The sequence below is a fragment of the Epinephelus fuscoguttatus genome, linkage group LG13 (genome assembly GCF_011397635.1).
Source record: "Epinephelus fuscoguttatus linkage group LG13, E.fuscoguttatus.final_Chr_v1".
Taxonomy (NCBI): Eukaryota; Metazoa; Chordata; class Actinopteri; order Perciformes; family Serranidae; genus Epinephelus; species Epinephelus fuscoguttatus.
This window is the reverse complement of record NC_064764.1, coordinates 33,450,241-33,469,519: the sequence shown is the minus strand read 5'-3', so window position 1 is coordinate 33,469,519 and position 19,279 is coordinate 33,450,241. Positions and strand designations below refer to the sequence as shown.

Here is a 19,279-nt window from a genome sequence, read left to right as displayed (position 1 = left end):
TAAAATAAAATAAGTTAAAAAGCTCTATGTATCACCGCGTTTACATTTAGCATGTGTGACATGTCTACTGTTTGCCAGCAGGGGTGAAGAAAACACAGACCCCCTCCCGACAGACTCTCCTGCAAGATATTTAAGTCAAGTCAATTTATTTAGGGACTGTTCATTATTTATCCCGGGTGGGGATGCTCGCTTAGGATAAGAAAAGCTTCCCACAAAAATAAACATTAACAGTAAAAAAAAAAAAAAAAAAAACATGGGAGAAACATCTACAAGAGCAACTGGCAGGTGTCCCTCTCCCTAAATGGACAGACGCAGTACATGTTTTGTTTACAAAATAACTAACATAATAAAATTACAGTAAAAACAATCAAGGTAAAATATTATATAGACTATTATTCACGTAGAATGCACACATGGCAGTTTGTATGTTACCAATTAATTAGCGCCGCGCGGATGATGTTACGTCCTTAACCCAAAGTTACAGGGGTTAGGTTTAGGAGAGGAAAGTAAGTACCTTAAAATGACTCAAAGTTCACACAGCTGCAACCATGCGTCCCCTTAGGAAAGTCCCAGGGAAAAGTCCATGGCTTTTTGGACACAGCCACCACCCCAACCTGCCTCCTTACGTGACCACTTTGGTCCACTTCCTTGTTTACCCCCGTCAGCGTGTTGGTCAGGTGATCGCAGCCTTCCAAAACACGTGGGATAGGCATGAAATACTGGAACTTGATTACATGTTATATGTACAAATTTGGATGTGTTACTTTTCATAGGAGAAACAAACAGTTTATGAGAACAGCCTGTGCATGTATGAGAAATGGATCGAGGAGGATGTCACACAGCTCCCAGGTGTTACCAGTAGTGACATCAGTATGTGTGGGATTCCTGCTGTTCGTGCCATCAAAATACACAACCAGACATATGTCAGACAAATTCAGAAACTTATAATGAAGCTCAATTTAACAAGTGTAATTTATCAGCCTCAGGGGATCATACAAGGAAATTATACCCACCTGTTTGTATGTTGTTTTTCTCTGGGATAAATTATAGACATAACAATGTGATACATTTCCATCAAAAGTCGTCTCCCACCACTGTGAAGCGTAAATTAGCAGCTGTCAGCATGTCAAAAATGTTTGTTTTCCATGTGCATCTCACTGCGATGTCTCTTGCAAACCTGTCTAGGCCATTACACCGTATATTTAGTCTTAATGAGGTTTCACACGCTTAAGCGCCTACAGAGTTGCCCTAGATGCAAACTGGAATTAAGTAAATGTTTGTCGTAAATCCTCATCAGCCTTAAAGGGGATCACGCTTATAAAATCATCAGAGTTGCTTCTTAGCGCAGCCAGCGAGCATTAGATGTGACTAACGGCTCTTTTCGTCTCAGGAGGAACGGCGTCCCAGCAGAGAGGATTTCTAGGCTGCATCAGGACTCTGACCGTCAACGGCGTGAGCTTTGATCTGGAGGAGAGGGCCAAGATGACGCCGGGGGTGACCTCCGGTTGTCCCGGCTACTGCAGCGGCTCCAGCAGCCTGTGCCACAACAGGGGGAGGTGCATCGAGAAGAGCAACGGCTACGTGTGCGACTGCTCTCAGTCCGCCTACGGAGGGACCACCTGTAACCAAGGTGAACGCTGATCCACAACAAAAGCTTTTGCTCTTAATGTCATTCTTTTTATAGGTTAATGTTGATTACAACAAATAAATAATCGATCATTGCCAAGGTTATTCCATTAGAGCGCATCAATAAAAATGCAAGTAATGCAAGAGGCAATTAATACTTGTCCTGGCTCCAGACTCCAAGAACATTTAAAATGCATTAGAGCAAATTATCTCCTGCAGTATGCGAGTGCAGAGCAGAGCAGAGCACAGGCACCAACACAACTAAACCCAGCAGAGCAGCCGGCTGAACAAACAGCCATATATACATGGGTAGAGGAAAATAGTTTGTTTCTCAGAGACAAGAGGTGGAAATTTTTGGCTGCAAATGCAACGGACCACACTGCACTATTTACACTGTTTCCTCTTGCTCAGTGTGTTAAATATGAACGCGGCACTCTTGCCAGGATACAGTTAATCCGACTGCTGTTCAAAGATATTCCCGCTTTATTACAACTTGGATCTTACCACAGTTAGCTGTGTTGTTGTGGCGCCTATCAGATATGTCACCTGTAGGTTATAGACTCTCCCTTTGATCCGTCTCTCCGTGGGAGTTAAACTATCAGCAGTAAAATGCAGTTCTTAGATAAATGCTTTTCAGTTGTATGATAATACGATGGCACATTTTCAAAGCTCTGAAGTTTTGACATAATGAAGCACTCCACATTAAAAGAGAGGGTATGATTAAACAATGAGCGTTGCCTCTTTGCAAAGCAAACTGTCACTTTTATTTCCTAGTGTTTATTTATACATATATTAGTACTTTACCACGGCAATAATATGCAGCAGTTGCCTGGAGATTATCAGTGTATGTGTCACTAGCAGAGACTGTGGTACTACTAAGGCACTCTTATTAAAAATATGTTATTGCAGGAGTGTCAATCAACACAGTGATGCAATGGTGTCTTGGTATGTTGGCACACTGTTGCTTCCACCCTTCCACCCACTCACTTTTAACTGCAGGAGCGCTGTATTTAATTTGTAAGATAAGAAAGTTGGCGTCTTCGCACAAGAAAACACAGAATACACTTGAAGTTGCTTGTTAAGGGAGTTTTGTGGAGGTAACACTGGTATGAATGGGATTGATCGACAACACTTGAATCCCCTGTGGTGCCTTCACAGGCGCTGGTTTGTTGTCAATATTATTTCGGAGTCGTTGTCTTTTCTTCTGTGAAGTTTAATAATGTGCTTTGATGTATTTGCTTCATATTTGTAGTAGTGCGTGTGCATGATAAGCATAAATCTACCTTCCATTTATATCTCTCCACCAAGTCTGTGTTATACAAAGACAAAGAGTTTATCCTTAAAGAGACAGTTTACTCCAAAATCAAAAATACATATTTTTTCCTCTTACCTGTAGTGCTGTTTATTAATCCAGATTATTTAAGTGTGAGTTGCCGAATGTTGGAGATATCAGCTGTAGAGATGTCTGCCTTCTCTCCAGTATAATGAAACTAGATGGCACAAAAAATACATTTGAAAAACTCAAAAACAATGTTTCTTTGCAGAAATCATGACCCTATTCCTCAAGATAATCCACAGACCTTGTTGAGAGCAGTTTCACGCAGGAACTATTTTCTTTGTACTTTAATTTAGTTTCTTTATAAGGTCAGTGCACATTAATCAACATTTCTGTAAATGTGCCAGTGTTAGCCAGCTGGCTAATTTTCAACAAGATGTTTTGGAACCAATAAAAGAATAAAATTCACAGGACAAAGACAGCATTAACTACAGCAAACAGAAAATCTCAAGACAGAACACAAGCTGTTCAGGGCAACAAACAACAGCAGAGCATCAGTACAATACAATACAATAACACAGCAACAACAAACAGCATGTTCGCACAAACAGACATGGAAGCAACATGAAGCACCAACACACAGATTAAGATTACATGCAGACACACAGAGCAGCAATAGTAAACACAGATAAAACACAATAGTCATTGTGTATATCTTAATAAAATGTTAAAAGCTGCAGTTACAGGTCAGTAATATGGTCATGTGCACTAACACACAAGCCATGCAACACAAAGTTTGCCATGCTGTGAATAAAACAGAGATTGCATACATACCCATGCAGAGTTGGCTGCTTGGCAACGGGCAAAGGATGTATTACCACACCTCCCATCCAAATCACCATGCAGAAGGAAGCGTGTATCTACTCATGGACGAAAGGCTCGTGCTGAGATGTAAAGTTAGAGTTATTCAGAGGTGCTAGGTGAGCTAGCAGTAGATGTATGCTCCTTTCATTGCCATGATTGGTAGAAAGAAAACAGTTCCTACATGAAACTGCTCACAAGGTCTGCGGATTGTTCTTGAGTAACCAGGTCACAATTTCTGAAAAGACACATTGCTGTTGAGTGTCTCTGGGATCAAGGTGCAACATAAATAACACTTTATAAAAGAACACAAACATTTATACAGCACAGCTCAGTCCCTGAGCCTGCATACCTGAGATTTATGGGTGCAAGTTAAAGTAGTAAAAACGATAAAGAGTTCCAGACACAGAGTAGGCAGATGTCTCTACAGCCAATACCTGCAACACTTAACAATTCACACCAAAACAATGTAGACTGATAAACAGCACTACAGGTAAGAAGAAAAAAATATATTTTGATTTAGGGGGTTACTGTGCCTTCAGGACAACACTTTATACTGAGCCCGCTCTCAGTGAAAAATGACCACACGACTGTGCAAGCAGCTTATTACGACCCATACTTATTTTAAGGCCCCGCCCTCGAGTGTGTGTAGTTATAATTACAGGAGCAGAGGAGGAAGTGACATAACGTAGCATAAAATGTGGCAAAGTCCTCATAATGTTGTATAAATATTTAGAAGCCACGATTAGTTGGTTGGGAGTAGGGGTGTGTCATATCACTTCATTCAAGATAACACCATATGAAAATTCATATTGTGGTACTCGTACCTGTTGACATTGATGTCATACTGTTACCCACGGCAACAACAAGCATGGCTGATAATAATGTTATTCCCGACTCAACTGTGGCGTCCTGAATGTTTTATGAACAGCCCCGGACTTCTCAGACTCTTTTAGTGACTCACCGCTCAGAGGGAACTCATTCAGCGGCTCCTCTGGCAGCAGCACAGCGTCTCTGCCTCTCCTCTCTCGCCGTGCGCACACAGGAGTTGGTGTCGTAATGTAAACCTACGTGATATATATTTTTACTAATTTGTCATATCGTCAAGAATATCGTTATCACAAAAGTATCTTGAAATATCACGAGCCATATTGCCCACCTAGTTGGGAGAGGTGGTGGATAGGTCAAAAAACCAAAGACTTTCACCCAGGAAACCGGTGTTAAGGTCCCAAAGTTAACGTCCCAAAGTCAACGTCCTTTTATGACAACGTAGCCTATGCTCGTATATGTAGCATGCTACACTAGCAGCGTATGTCATGTGACTTACATCATGTTACGTTACTGATGAAAGAACTTATTAAATGCCAAACCATGATGTTTTTCCAAAATCTTACCACATAGTTTTGTTGCCTAAACCTAACCAGGTAGTCTTGGGGCAGACCTGTGATAATTTCATAATATTAAGGAGGTGTTTAAAACTGCAACCGTTAAAGAGATAGAATTTATGGTTTTGGGGCCAGTCACATAAGTCATTTTAAAATTTAGTGGAAATTGACCATTTCTATCATCTAGGTATGAGAGAACGTTGTTTTTACCAGGACTTAAATGCTAAATAGGGAACAGGAGTTTTCTGTCTGCAGAAAAGAACACAGATGACAACAACAAGCTTTGCTGCATCCTTTCTCTCCAACATGGAGACTAATGCGTATCTCTGGATATTTTTAATAGGTATATCATAAACCCACCTGCCCACAGAGTTCTCATGTAGCTGCATATACACATCGCTGAGCCTCGGAAGAAAGACAGATTCTCATTCTAACAGTGTCTTCCCTGTAGCTGCACCCACTGGGCACGAACTACATTTTTTACCCCACTTTTGATTAGGTTGTGTTTCCAGCTCGCACTTTCATTTTTTGAGGTGTAATGAACATCGCTGCCTCTGGAGGCCGAGAGCTGAGTTTCAGTCTTTTAATCTTGTTTCAAAAAGAGTTGTTACAGCGCTCACGGCACTGAAACTGTTTTTTCTCCTCTTTGTCCCCGTGTGTGCAGAGGTGTCGGTGTCCTTCGACATGGAGTCCTCAGTGACCTACACCTTCCAGGAGCCCTTCTCAGTGATGCAGAACAGAAGCTCGCAGGCCTCCAGTGTTTCCACAGAAAGCAGCAGCAGGGCCAGAGAGGACATGGCCTTCAGCTTCGTCACCTCCCAGAGGCCGGCCATGCTGCTGACTGTCAGCACCTTCAGCCAGCAGTACATCGCTGTCATCCTGGCCAAGAACGGTACACACAGGTTTTACATTAATAGTGTGAGAGAAAAACGACCTGCCACACAGTAATAACTTACAGCAATGACACACACACACACACACACACACACACATTTATAGCATTTATTTCTATACTTTTTTAAATGTTATCTGTAGCCTTCATCACAGGCATAGAGAAAACATGTAATTTAGCCTACGCAGCCTGCCGAATAGATTTAGCAGCTGCATTCAAAGCAAACACATTCCTCCACCTCGTTACACCAAAGCAGTGCTGCAAACAGCTCCAGTTATGAAACATCACATCTGCATCTCAATGTCAGATTATACAGGTATTTGTCCTCAGCCGTTTCAAATCCTGACAGATAAAATATTGCATGTTTTGAGGGTTGTTCATGGGACGAGCAGTCAAGGGATCAAAACGTTTTCCAGTTAAGTAGCTCGGTGACTAAACCAGGTGTCAGGCTCTCCTCTTACACGCTCAATAATTTAGTAACACACAAGGCAATCTGTGGATTTGCTCACAAAGGCAAAGTAAATCAGCGCAAATGTTTATCATTTTTCTTTATTTTTTTAAAAGGTATATTATTCAGGAATAGATACGGTTGGTATTTTTGGGAACGTCCACAAAACATCACATCCCTTTACACCGAGGGGGAAACAAAGCATTATTTACCATGCTGAAGAGATGCTGTGTGGCTTTCTGGATGTCAAATTAAATAAAATAAACATAATTAAGAAAAAAAAAATTCAACTTGGACCCTATTTTCACATGTTTTTGTGTAAATGTGACAAATGGGAACAAGAGTTTCTTCTTAAATTGGTCCAGTATTGAATGAGAGCAGTGGTCAGGCTGCAGTTCAAATGCTTGTTATTCTTAGTATCTAACAAGATAATTCAAAGGACCCCAACAGAGATAGACCTTTCTGTTAAAGAATAGGATCCTCTTTGTTTAACTAGAATCAGTCCCAAAATCGCTATCATCAAATCCATCAGACTCTTTTTAACAGTAATTTTAATTTTATCACTGTAAAACAAACTCACAGAAACAGTCCCGGGTCGTCTTTCAACTGTTTTAACAATTGCCTACACTGCTTGTACATACTTTGCAAGCTACTCTTGTAGGAATGTCACATTTGTCATAATGGAAAAGCCGGGACTTTAGCAGCTAACTAAGCTAACAGCCAGCACCTGACAGAGAACAGGCCAACTATATGTGTTCTGCATCCCCATCCTCTCCCCCAGAGCTTGACAGTGAAAGTGAAAGCCAACTGCAGATTCACTCTTGTTCTTGAAACAAGTTTTGTCCGCCTCGCCATATGTGCGTCTTTCTCATTGCTGATTTATAGCTTTCTCTTGGATGTGTGCTGCTACTACCCGATCACTATCTTTTTGTGAAGTCCAGACCTCACCTGCGTGATGTTTTTGGCCAAGGCATAAAAGCCCAGAAACATTCCCAATACATTAGAATAAAAAGAAAATCAGAAAATACAGGCAGAAGGCAGAGTCTCTGCAGATAAATACACTGCCCCAAACCTCTCCCAGGTCAGAAGTGATGATTGAGAGGGATTCTGTTTGAGTCTGTGCACTATTTTTTAGGAAATCCTGCTTAGTATACATTTAAGATTATTTTGTCGCGCTTTATATGTGGAATCAGTGAATCAATTTCAACTTGGTGACTTTAGACCGGCAGATTTTCGCTGTGGACCAATAGCAAGTTGTTGTTACTATGTTAGAGTTAGTGCCGTCACAGTGAAGGAATTTGCTGTCATTAAAGTGGCTCTGCAGGGACTGTAATTTTTGTTGTTTTTGCAAATTACTTCATTTATCCTGATCTTAGTGTTTTGAAAATAAGCTTTATTGTTGGACTGTTATTAAGCATATTGATCACACAGTCTTTAAACAAATTAAATACTTGTTCGTTGTTAAATAAAGAACACAGAGGGGCAGCGAGGCGCAACAAGGGCAATAGCATTTTTTAACCTGGGTTTCTCTGGTTGCTATGATACTTTCATAATATCCACAGAAGTAAAATGTCGGCAAAAGGTAGAATACCTGCTCTGGATGAAGGGAAGGCTGAAGCGTGTAGGGAGAGAGGACGGACCCAGAAGTCTGTGTGGGTTCAGAAGTAATTTCCTCTCCATTGTTGTTGTTGTTTAGCGATGTGACAGCTGGTCTTTGTGGTAAACTCTTTGTCCAGCCCCTCCACCATTGTGATTTGACAGCCAATAAGTGACAGTGACAATTGGCTGCAGCGTTTTATCCAAGTCGAATATATTTCAACTCTCAGCGACCAGGAAAAATCATGTAGCACTCAGTGCAGAATAGACACTAAATGGCATATCACCCTGCTGGCATTTGTATCAGGGGTCGCACATGTAACACATCGTCAAAATGTCACACCTGTGCCGCCCAAGATCGCGTCCTGCTCGCTGTGCGTCACTGCCATGAAAAAAGAAAAAAACATGAACATAGCAGTTGCAGCGGTTATTTGCTACCCTTTGTGGTTGGCTTTCAATAGCCCCCTTTACACTGCCTCTTGAAAGTGGGAATTTCATGCCACTTTGCCACCTCGCCATTCTGTACAAAAAGGTACAATCACAGAATGGGGGAACAGAGTTGTCTCACCTCTGAGTCAGGAACGGAGCGTGATGACAGTGCTAAAGCGATGCAAAGGGACACCCGGCAGGAGGGGATCTTGGGTTGACGTGTTATGCACGTGACCCGGCGTGGGAGATTTAAAAAGTGGCTGTTAGTGGCTAACTCGAAGACAAAGAATAGTAACTGAAAATGTCCGCAAATTGGAAGTACAATGAGTTCTGGAAGCTCTGGAGCAGAAGACAAGATCAGCTGCAATATGACAGGGACTGTAAATGATTGTTGCCATTGTTACTGTTTATAAAGTGCTGCCAACACATTATGTTATATATCACACTAGAGGCTGACGCTGTTGTGTTAAGTGTCACAACCATCATACCTCTTTGCTCTCACAATGCAAGGTTGCTGTCTTATCTCACACAATGGAGCAGAATGATGCTGCCATTGTGTGGTTCTGGGTAAAAAGGCATAGGCGGCATAAAGGGACTTCGTAGCGACCCAATGGTGCAATCTCTGTGTAAAAAGGGCTAATTAGGGATTGCAGTTTTACGATTTTTGTGTCAGCCCTACTTTGAGAAATCAGTGTCCAAAATGGGGTGTATCTTATAAAGATTATTAGCTGTGTGTCGTCAGCATACAGTTTTATCTGTGTAGCTCGTTTCACAACTACACAGACACAGGTTGGTTCTCTCAAACGGGCGTTTATTTGGGCATTTCTCTCTGAAGCATCTCCTTGTCGTGCTGTGAAAACTTACTTAGAGTAAACATAACAGAGAATGCATCAATACATTGTACAAAGTGTAACATGACAGAAAAGGAGACAAAATGGCGGTCAGCGCAAAGAGAAAGAAAGTGAAATAAAACACCTTGTTGGCTGCTTGTCATGAAAAGAGTTTCTCAAAGCTCTTAAAGTTCTTGGAACGTCTCTCCAGCCATCTCTCTGACCGTCAGCTTTGACCTCAGACAGTAACAAAACAAAAGTCGCGTCTAACGAGACATTCTCACACTGTCCCATAGCAAAGTCCGCCATAGCAACACGCCTGACAACGGACATTAGTTCCACAGAAATAAAAAACAATGAACTAATGCCTTAGCTTCAACTTTTGCAATCATGAACATTATACCTTTTATACAGCATTTTAAACTTGATAAACTAAATTATTTTTCCATGTATTTGGTTAGGCATTGTGCACATTTTGAACTAAATGTTTTTTAAACAGCACTTACAATCTGAACTCTCCTGTCTGACGGTAAAACAGCTTCACAACAGAGACATGGTTAGCAGCGAGACAGAGGTCGATGGTACAAACATGTTTTTGGAATAATAAGTCACACTCTGTTTAACTTGTCTGGTGACAAAGAGCTCATGAGGCAGTAGCTGGTAATGAGCATTTTTAGTCAACTGGCTCTCACGTGTTGCAAATAATGACAGACTGACAGAAACAGGGCCAAAACAAGACACGAGGGGGTTGAGGGGAAGGACACACGCTCAACACACCTCTGTCCTCTGTTTTAACCCCTTTTTCAGATTATCAAGGAAAATCCCTGCACTCACAGGCTGACACAATTCCGTTGCCATGGTTACCAAATCATTTTGCATAATTACACAGGCCCAGGAGATTGCTTCCTTGACAGTGGCCTGGTCCACTTTACGTTTTGCACCGCCGAACGGCACACACCATAGTTCACTCGGAGATCGTCATTTATAGGTGGGAAAAAGTGGAATCCACTTAAATGAAAAAGGATTCAATCATAAACCCGTTGCTCTTCAGCTACTGTAGTAGGTTTTTTTTTTTTTTTACCTCCAGTAAGAGGCTATTGCAGAGACATGCCTGTCAAAACGTTGTGCGAATAGGGTTAAGGGTGAGGGTTAGGCAGGGTTAAGGGTATCTCAGGTCGTCTGGGGTCATTTTATCAACACACAACAACCTGACAACCTCAAAATCAGATTTTAGGGACACCTCAAATTTATCTTCCTGTTGTAAGGTGTTGAGCAGAACAAAAACTGAGGCTGACAGTGAGCAGGCAGCTAATGTGCATCCTACTGCTGCTACAGCTGCCAGCATGAATATCATACCAGAGCCGCCCCCACAACTTTGTGCAAAGTGATTACGGCCTAATGAATAGATTTAACCTCCACGGTTCTGCTCCTCCTCTGCATCTTTCTTCATCGGGAGTCTTACAGTCCGGTACATTAAACCACACCATATGCACAATAAAAGTCCTTGTATATCCAGAGTAAAACGTTTTTCAAAAGACCTCAGACAGTAAACAAAACAATAAAAGAATAAAGATAAAAAGATCCATGGTGCTTGGACCAAACTGTTTCACTTTAAGCCTGGAGAAAATTTCAGAAAAAGGTCCTCACTTGTTACAGAATATTTCCCTGCTGTCAACGCCGTATCTCAGCGTTTTCAGCTCCTGACACAAGAAAGGCCTCAAAGCTTTAAGCTGACAGCCTTTAAGCTGTATCCAAACTTTGGAGTATCATATTGAGTGACAGTGCAGTTGTTAGTCAGAGTCGGTGTCAGTGTCCTAAGACACTCTTTTGTGTTAAATCAGAACTCCCATGTTCCTCGGCTCTCTGTAAACACTGAAGGGCAGAGGAGACACTTCATCCACAGTGACCTTCATCTATAGGAGCACTCTCAGGATTTGAAATGAATCACTACACAAAGCTCTTCACCTACAGACCGGGAATTGTAATATTGACCCAGCTCCACTTGACAATGCATAGCTATCTGACTCTTTGATCTGGCAGCGATTGTGCGTGTGGGAGGAACACTGAGCACATATTGACTTGTTCTGTGTGGGAGCGAAGAGCTATGAGATAAATATTTGTATATCTCAAAAGGCAATTGAAGAAGTTTAGATATAGCGCTCTATTTATATATGAGCAGCCACATCATTTCAGTAAAGAGGTGTATTCTCCTCTCCAAGCTGCCATTATACAGCAATGGTGGCACACTTGAAGCCAAAGTGAGGTTTTCACATCTTTGGACTGGACTTGAGTCCTTGGCTTTTAAATTTACATTTAGCGCAATCGTGAATCACTCGTCATGAAGCGCTCAGATAGGGATTTGTGTAGAGGTCCATTTAAAGGAGAGCACTATTTGTGTTTTCATGCTTTGTGTCCAGGGAGTCTGCAGATCTGGTATCACCTTCAGACAGACAGGACTCCAGATGTGTTCAGCCCCGTCCTCAGTAACCTGGCAGATGGACGACTCCATCGAATCAGAATCCACCGAGTGGGGAAAAACCTCTACGTACAGGTGAGCAGAACAAACCCTCCGAAAGGCTTCTCAAAAAGTTTCTCCCATCAAGGCTGCATCTATAGATCACAGCTTCTGCATGGAAAGTGGCATACGCGTCTTTCAGGCCTGGTTTTGTGCGTATGCAATGTTTATAAATGAAACTCCTGGTCTGGCTGCCAAGCAGTCCATCTGCTGATAAGGGCTGTAAGATGTGGTGGAAAGCTTCCTCAGTGGCTGGAGAGTGGAGCTTAAATGTTTGTTTTTTTGTCTTTGCTGACTATGAGCATCTTTGTTAAAATTAATATGCAGATTTTTTAAATTACCACAATGTAAAATAATAGAAAGGCCCGCTGTGTTCCAAGATTATAAACCAACAAACAATAACTGTGCAACACATTTATAAATGAATCCAATTCAATACAATAACACAATTTATCATGTCAGTCAGGAACTACAATTGAATTTTCTTATTGCTGCTATTCAAACACTTGACAGTACATAATAAATTAATGTCTTACTGCAGTGAAATCTATTCTGAGCCGGGTCATCAGCCGGCCTTTTATAACAACGCTGGACGTAATCAGAATCCTGTAGTGTTTTATCGCGGATCATCAAGTTAAGTGATGCAACTGAGTCAGCGTGGCGGTGCAGAAGTGAAAGGTCTGAATCACTTCAAAGCAAACTGTGGGCAGATAATGGTTTTGTATGAAGCTGTAGGAGAAGACAATGCACAATCTATAATGTATTGAAATGTGCTGCCGCTGCTGCTGGTGTTACCTCGGTTTGGATTTCTTGTAATTGCCTTGTTATTTGATTTCTCTCCACTCAACCAGATCGACCAGGACATCCACAGAAAGTACACACTGTCATCTGATGCAGAGCTGATCTTAATCAGATCCCTGACATTGGGCAAAGTCACCAGTAAGTCCACCCACCACGTTGGAGAAAATTGCTGAAAAACTCCTACATCATCCCTCTTTTTGTTACTCAGAAATTATTATTCAAAAAATTAAAAATGCCACCTTCAGTAGCAACTTATATTTTCTCCCATCGACTGTGTCTCTGCAGGGAGGGAGAGCCTCAATGAGGAAGTGATGCAGGCAGCTTCTAAAGGCTTCGTCGGCTGCCTCTCCTCGGTCCAGTTCAATCACGTTGCACCGCTGAAGGCAGCGCTGACGAATCGGGGAAGCTCATTGGTCACCATCCGTGGTCCGTTGGTCCAGTCAAATTGTGGAGCGCTGGCGGAGTCCACCTCGCACATACTGCAGGGTAAAACACACACATACACACACTGCTGTTTCAATCGCCCACACACACTGCCACGAAACAGTCATTTCCAGGTTAAGCAACATGCTGGGCAACAAACGCGCTGGCAGCTGTTTGATACACAAATGTTTTTATTCTGAGCTGTTGACTAAAATCATGCAAGCAGTGTTTTTCATCTCTGATCAGTTTGAGGATTTTTCAAATTCAGGCCTGAAAACTCGAGTGACATGAAAAAGGCGACTGTTCTGAAACTGTCCCTCTACCCTACTAATCAGTTAGTTCATGACAAAGACTGTTTAGAGTTAATTAATCTCTCCAGTTATTTATTCAGAAACATTTTCTGTCTCCAGCTCCTTAAATGTGGGGATTTGTTGCTTTTCTTTATGTCAGTGTATGCCACATATCTGAATGAGTGAAGAAACACAAAAGTTATTTAAAGGGAAATTATGGAGGGCGATTTTCACTATAACTGACATTTCATGGACTTAACGATTAATTAAAAAATAATTGACACATTAATCAACCATAAAATAAGATAGTGGCAGCCTTAATTAGTTTCTCTTTCGGCCTGTACCGAGATTTCAAGTCATTGTTGTCGCAGCTTAGCTCTTTCTCACCACTCCCTTGACCTTTTCCCTCCTTGTCTCAGCTTCACTAGAGGATGGCTAAGGCGTCACATTGTTCACCTACACCTATGCATATTTTAGCTCAGGGGTGCTGCACAGTATAAATGTGTGTGTATGGCTATGCATCATATTTCCACCAAATACTTTCACTACAGTACCCTTACACCTAAACACAACCCATACAGACATGTACCTAAACCCTAGATGTGTTTTGCGTGTCCACCGCAGACAGTTCTGGGTCTGATCGCGCACCAAACAGGGTTGCACAGACTGACAGGGGTGTTTACAGTCTCTGTTGTAATCAATGGGATATTTAGAAATAACATGTTTGTGCACTGGTTACTGTCGATTCTCTACTGATCAAGCAACAGAGTGCAGTGTTTCTAGCTCCACCTTTCGGTATCAGTCAGCGTGCTCGGTACCTTAACGGAGGGGTGGCAAGAAAATAGGATGGAATAGAACAGTTTTATTTGTGACATTTACAACTTTTGTCACTGGCAACACAAAACTAACTTTTCTAATTTGAAACGAACTGAACTGACCTGGACTTCTTGTTGGAAACGAAGCTTATGTGCAGCTACAGTAGAGCTGCTCAGACGTACTTACATTGGAGGTTCTCTAAGAATGTGCACTCCCTAGCCTCAGATACAGTTTCTCTCTGGACTGCATGTGCTAAAATTTGAATTGTGTCCGACATCACTCCATTCACATTCCCTGGGCAAATCATAATGCTTTGTTGCTCGTTGCCACTTTGTCATGGAGGACAGCATTAACGTGGCCTCTTGCCCTTGAATAGATGCACTGTCACAACCTGGCTCTTTGGCTGCAACAAGGATGGGAGACGAGAAGAGTTTACAAAGAGATAAAAGCTTATTTATTCACAAAAATAATGATAAATAACTGCATAAAGGTGAAAGTCAATAATTAGTCATGGAAGTCTGCTGGAACATGGTGAGCTTTAATATCATGAAGCACACTGGCCCAGGTGTGGCTCATGAGGTAAATGACGCTCTTCTGCCTCGACTCGCATCCTGAAACAGAAAGAACAGCCGGGAAAACAGGCACACCTAGTGGAGCGGAGGGGTTGTCACAGTACGCTTCCTTTTGTGGGATGATACTGTTGGGAGTGTTGTTCAGATAGTAGTAAGCAGATTGTTCCTACATGAAACTGCTCACAGCAAAGTCTGTGGGCATGGTTTTTAGAAAGTGAAATTGCTGTTGGGTTTTTCAAACTCCATCCTGATGGCCATGCCACCCACTGCAGCAGAAGTACTTTGTGTCCAAGATATTTTATGGATCTAAAAAGCAGCTCTAAAACTGTCCCAGCAGTTTCATGGTTTTTCTCAAACTGTTCGCACTACTGATGAGTGACACTGACCTTTGCAGTTTGACCTGATGTGACACACTGTGGTGTTGTTTCACCCTGTGTCAATAGCAGCCTCAGCATCCACCTTGCTAACCATGGATGTACAAAGAGAACTGGACACAGTGTTGGAGGCTGAGCCCTGTTTATTCCTTTGAAAGTTGCTGAGTTGCGCTCGAAGCCAAAACAGTTTGACTTCCTGGGTCTTAACCCTGGATCTTCCACGTCAATAGGTCCATAGAGCAGACACACTAGAGGCTTTGTTAGTCGAACAGCTAACTTCCAGTCAAGCACTCCGCTAACTTGAACTTAATTCAGTCATGAGGCTCCTCTAGACTTTATTTTTTTTAACACTTTATTTTATTGTTTTTTACCAAATGTTATAAAAAAAAGGTAGAGAAAAAAAGGAATACAAACAAATAGAAATAAGTTCCAGATTGCCCTCTCTCTCGACATCGCTCCTCTTGAGTCTTTATCCTGTGGGTAAACATTTCCATATCATATATATTTCGTTCACAATATTCAAGCATTCATCTTCTGTCAGTGGTTCTGCCTTATACCATCTCTTCGTGATGGCCTTTTTACAGGCTGCAAACAACATTTTCAGGAGGCATCTGTCTTCTCTTAACACAATTCCTCCTGCCTTATTGCCTGAGTACAATACCATGCATGATCAAGGTACATCATAACCTAAGATTCTCATAAAAACCACATGAACACTTACCCAAAACTGCACAATTTCAGGACAGAGACAAACACAGTTGCTTTATAGACAGGTATTTGCTCTTAATCTGTGGTGTAATAAAGAATCTAATTATATTCTTCCAGTGCTCTCTCCAAGTACAAGAGGGTGTTGTAGACTGTTGTGTTCTTCAATTATACAACCATTCATCTTCTGTCATATTCACACATAGTTCTTTTTCCCATTTCAACTTTACTCTCAGTGTCGTGTTTCCTCTTCTCTCTAGTAAACACTGATATAGTGTAGATATTATTTTGTACTTCTTTGATGAGGCTCTTATAGACTTTAAAAGTGTTATCAGACCAGATAAATTAAATCCTGATAGTGGAACAAGTCATATCATGGGGGTTGTGACACTACACACATCTCTTTCACAATGTAAGTCTATGGGATAAAAGTCTTTTGGGGCTCAAAACATACCGTGACAGACCCAGGAGTTGCAGTTACATGTATAAAATTGGCTTCAAAGTCCATCGCACTTCACAGGGGCACAAGCTGGACGCACCATACCAACAGAAATCAAGGCCTTGTCCACAGAAAACAATAATAGTGGCGGTTGCTTTGACGACATCCAACACAAGACATTTGCAGCTACGTTTCTCGGAGACAGCTTCTAGTGTCCATCAGAGGAACTGCAGCACGTGTTTGTCAGGATCTTGTTGAAGTGATCTGATTACTTTAGAAAAGGTGGACCCTTCTGAGCAGCTTCACTTCAGGCAACATGCTGTGCAAAGGTGATATATCCTCGTTAAAACAGATTAGTTTTGTGTTACCAGAAAACCAGAGTGAAGCCTTAAAAATAGCAGCTGACCCACTAACATCTTTGTGTCACAGGCGCCTTAGGCTCCCTGAAAATGAGCAAATCAACTCAAAGCAGAGCTATCAGTCTTAACTGGCTTCCTGTTGAACTGTTAGAGTTCTTAACTTGTGACTGGTGAATTTAATCACAGTGTGTCTAAACAGACACATTCCAGCTGTGTGTTTCACTCGTCTGTCTGACAGAACAGATGCATCTCAGATTTTACTTACAGAGCTGTCTGCGCCAGCGTCTTCACACTCACACAAATGTCTTTTAACTATTCAGATCTTTTTTTTTTCCAATTATTAATATGAATATTTGTTTGGTGTGAATGGAGGCACTGTAATGCAGCACACAGTCATGGCTGGAGCTTTTTTGATATTTTTTGGGCATTTTTAGCCTTTATTTGACAGGACAGACAAGCGTGAGGGGGAGGGAGAGAGGGAGTGACACGCAGCAAAGGGCCACAGGCTGGAGTCGAACCTGGGCCGCTGCGGCAACAGCCTTGTACATGGGGCGCCTGCTCCACCACTAAGCCACCAACGCCCCGGCTGGAGCTTTTTAACTGGGTGCAGCAACTAATGTTTTTACATAAAGCGTGAAGTCTTTATCAGAGCTAGCAGAGGCAGTGACGCTTATAGGATGAATAAGGTTCTGGGCCAGTGCCATATTGCCACAACATATATAAATATACATCATAAAAGATAAATACATGTCAGATGTTGTCCTAATTGTCCCGTCTGCTGAGGCAACAGATTGAGCTCAGAGTTGGCTGATTGCACCGAGATTCACTCCTTCAGAGCATAATGAAAATGTTGTCGTCGTCTTGGCAGCTACATGAAACAGCTCATCTTGTGGAGCTGTAACATGCAATAGAACCACCAGCCACTTTTTTAAGGCTCATTTACCATTATGCCCAGTTCAGTGTGACACAGGCTACGTTCACATTAAAAGCAGATGTGGTCCTCATGTGACACAGAAATCAGATTTCTTCCAATTAGATCTGGGCCACTATCAAATGTGTCCTTAAATCCAGTACATATCAGGGCGCCGGTAGCTTAGTGGTGGAGCAGGCGCCCCATGCACAAGGCTGTTGCCGCAGCGGCTCGGGTTCGACTCCGGCCTGTGGCCCTTTGCTGCATGTCACTCCCTCTCTCTCCCCCCTTCACGCTTGTCTGTCCTATACATTAAAGGCTAAAAAGCCCCCAAAAAATATCTTTAAAAAAAAAAAATAAAAATCCAGTACATATCCGATCACTAGCCATATGACCGCTGTGAGAACAGACATATTGGAAATCAGGTATTTTTCTCATACGTGCTTGGATCTGCATGTTTGATGATCACGCTGTACAAATGCAGCCAATTCTTATTCCCAGGGCATCAATCACAATCACATTAGTGACGCTTTGTCAAGCCCATTGGCATGTGATAACGACCCCAAAGGCATCCTTTAGTATCTTTATGAGTTCAACTGGACTTTCAGCTAACTCCAGTGTAAACTCATCCATCCGTTTTCATCTGCTTATCCGGGGCCAGGTCACGGGGGCAGCAGGCCAAGCAAAGCACCCCAGCGTCCCTCCTACCAGTGACACTTTCCAGCTCCTCCTGGAGGACCCTGAGGTGCTCACTGGCCAGATGAGATATAGAATCCCTCCAGCATGTTCAGGGTCTCCTAAGGGGCCTCCTACCAGTGGGACATGCCTGGAACACCTCTAACGGGAGGCGCCCAGGAAGATCCTGATCAGTTTCCCGAACCACCTCAACTGATCCCTTTCAACGCAAAAGATCAACAGCTCTACTGCGAGCTTCCTGCGGTTGTCTGAGCTCCTCATCCTATCTCTAAGGCTGAGCCCAGACACCACATGGTGAAAACTCTTTTCAGACCTCTTGTATCCGCGACATCATTCTTTCGGCCACTACCCAGAGCTCATGACCATAGGTGAGGGTTGGGACGTAGATGGACCAGTAAATCAAAAGCTTCGCCTTCCAGCTCAGCTCCCTCTTCACCACGATGTTCCATCACAGCACCCACATCACTGCAGAAGCCGCACCAAACCACCAATCCATCGCACACTTTATTCTGCCCTCATTCCTTAACAAGACCCCAAGATACTTGAACTCCCTCGCTTGAGCCAGGAACTCCCCCCAACCCAAAAAGGGCAATCCACCGGTTTCGACAAAGAACCATGGCCTCAGATTTGGAGGTGCTGACTCTCATCCTGACCGCTTCATAGTCGGCTGTAAACCACCCCAGTGCCTGCTGGAGGTCACAGTGAGATGAAGCCAACAGAATCACATCATCTGCATAAAGCAGAGATGCAGTTCTGAGGTCCCCAAACCAGTTTGAACCCATCTGCAGCAATACTTTACGCTCAGAGCATCTATATAAAGAGCGAGAAGGTACGTATAGTGTGGGAGGGAGGGGGGGTGGATGGGTCAAACAAAACCAGACTTTGACCTAGGAGACTACATTTGTGTCCTGGGTGAAACCAAAAGTCAATGATGTTATAATGTTACATTATGCAATTTACATACAGTCGTCATGCACTGACATCACTCAAATAACATATTTACGTTTTTGTTGCCTAAACCTAACCACAAAAAAAG

General features: G+C 42.5%; 1 protein-coding gene across 1 annotated transcript in view; it reads left to right on the top strand.

Annotated features, from left to right (window-relative positions):
• Positions 1 to 19,279, top strand: part of cntnap5a (contactin associated protein family member 5a) — a 185,780-nt gene that overhangs the window by 152,495 nt on the left and 14,006 nt on the right. Inside the window, exons 18-22 of the mRNA XM_049595075.1 lie at positions 1,391 to 1,630; positions 5,813 to 6,040; positions 11,761 to 11,894; positions 12,710 to 12,797; positions 12,945 to 13,145. Of these exons, the coding sequence (XP_049451032.1) occupies positions 1,391 to 1,630; positions 5,813 to 6,040; positions 11,761 to 11,894; positions 12,710 to 12,797; positions 12,945 to 13,145 (891 nt within the window). The remainder of the gene's footprint in view (positions 1 to 1,390; positions 1,631 to 5,812; positions 6,041 to 11,760; positions 11,895 to 12,709; positions 12,798 to 12,944; positions 13,146 to 19,279) is intronic.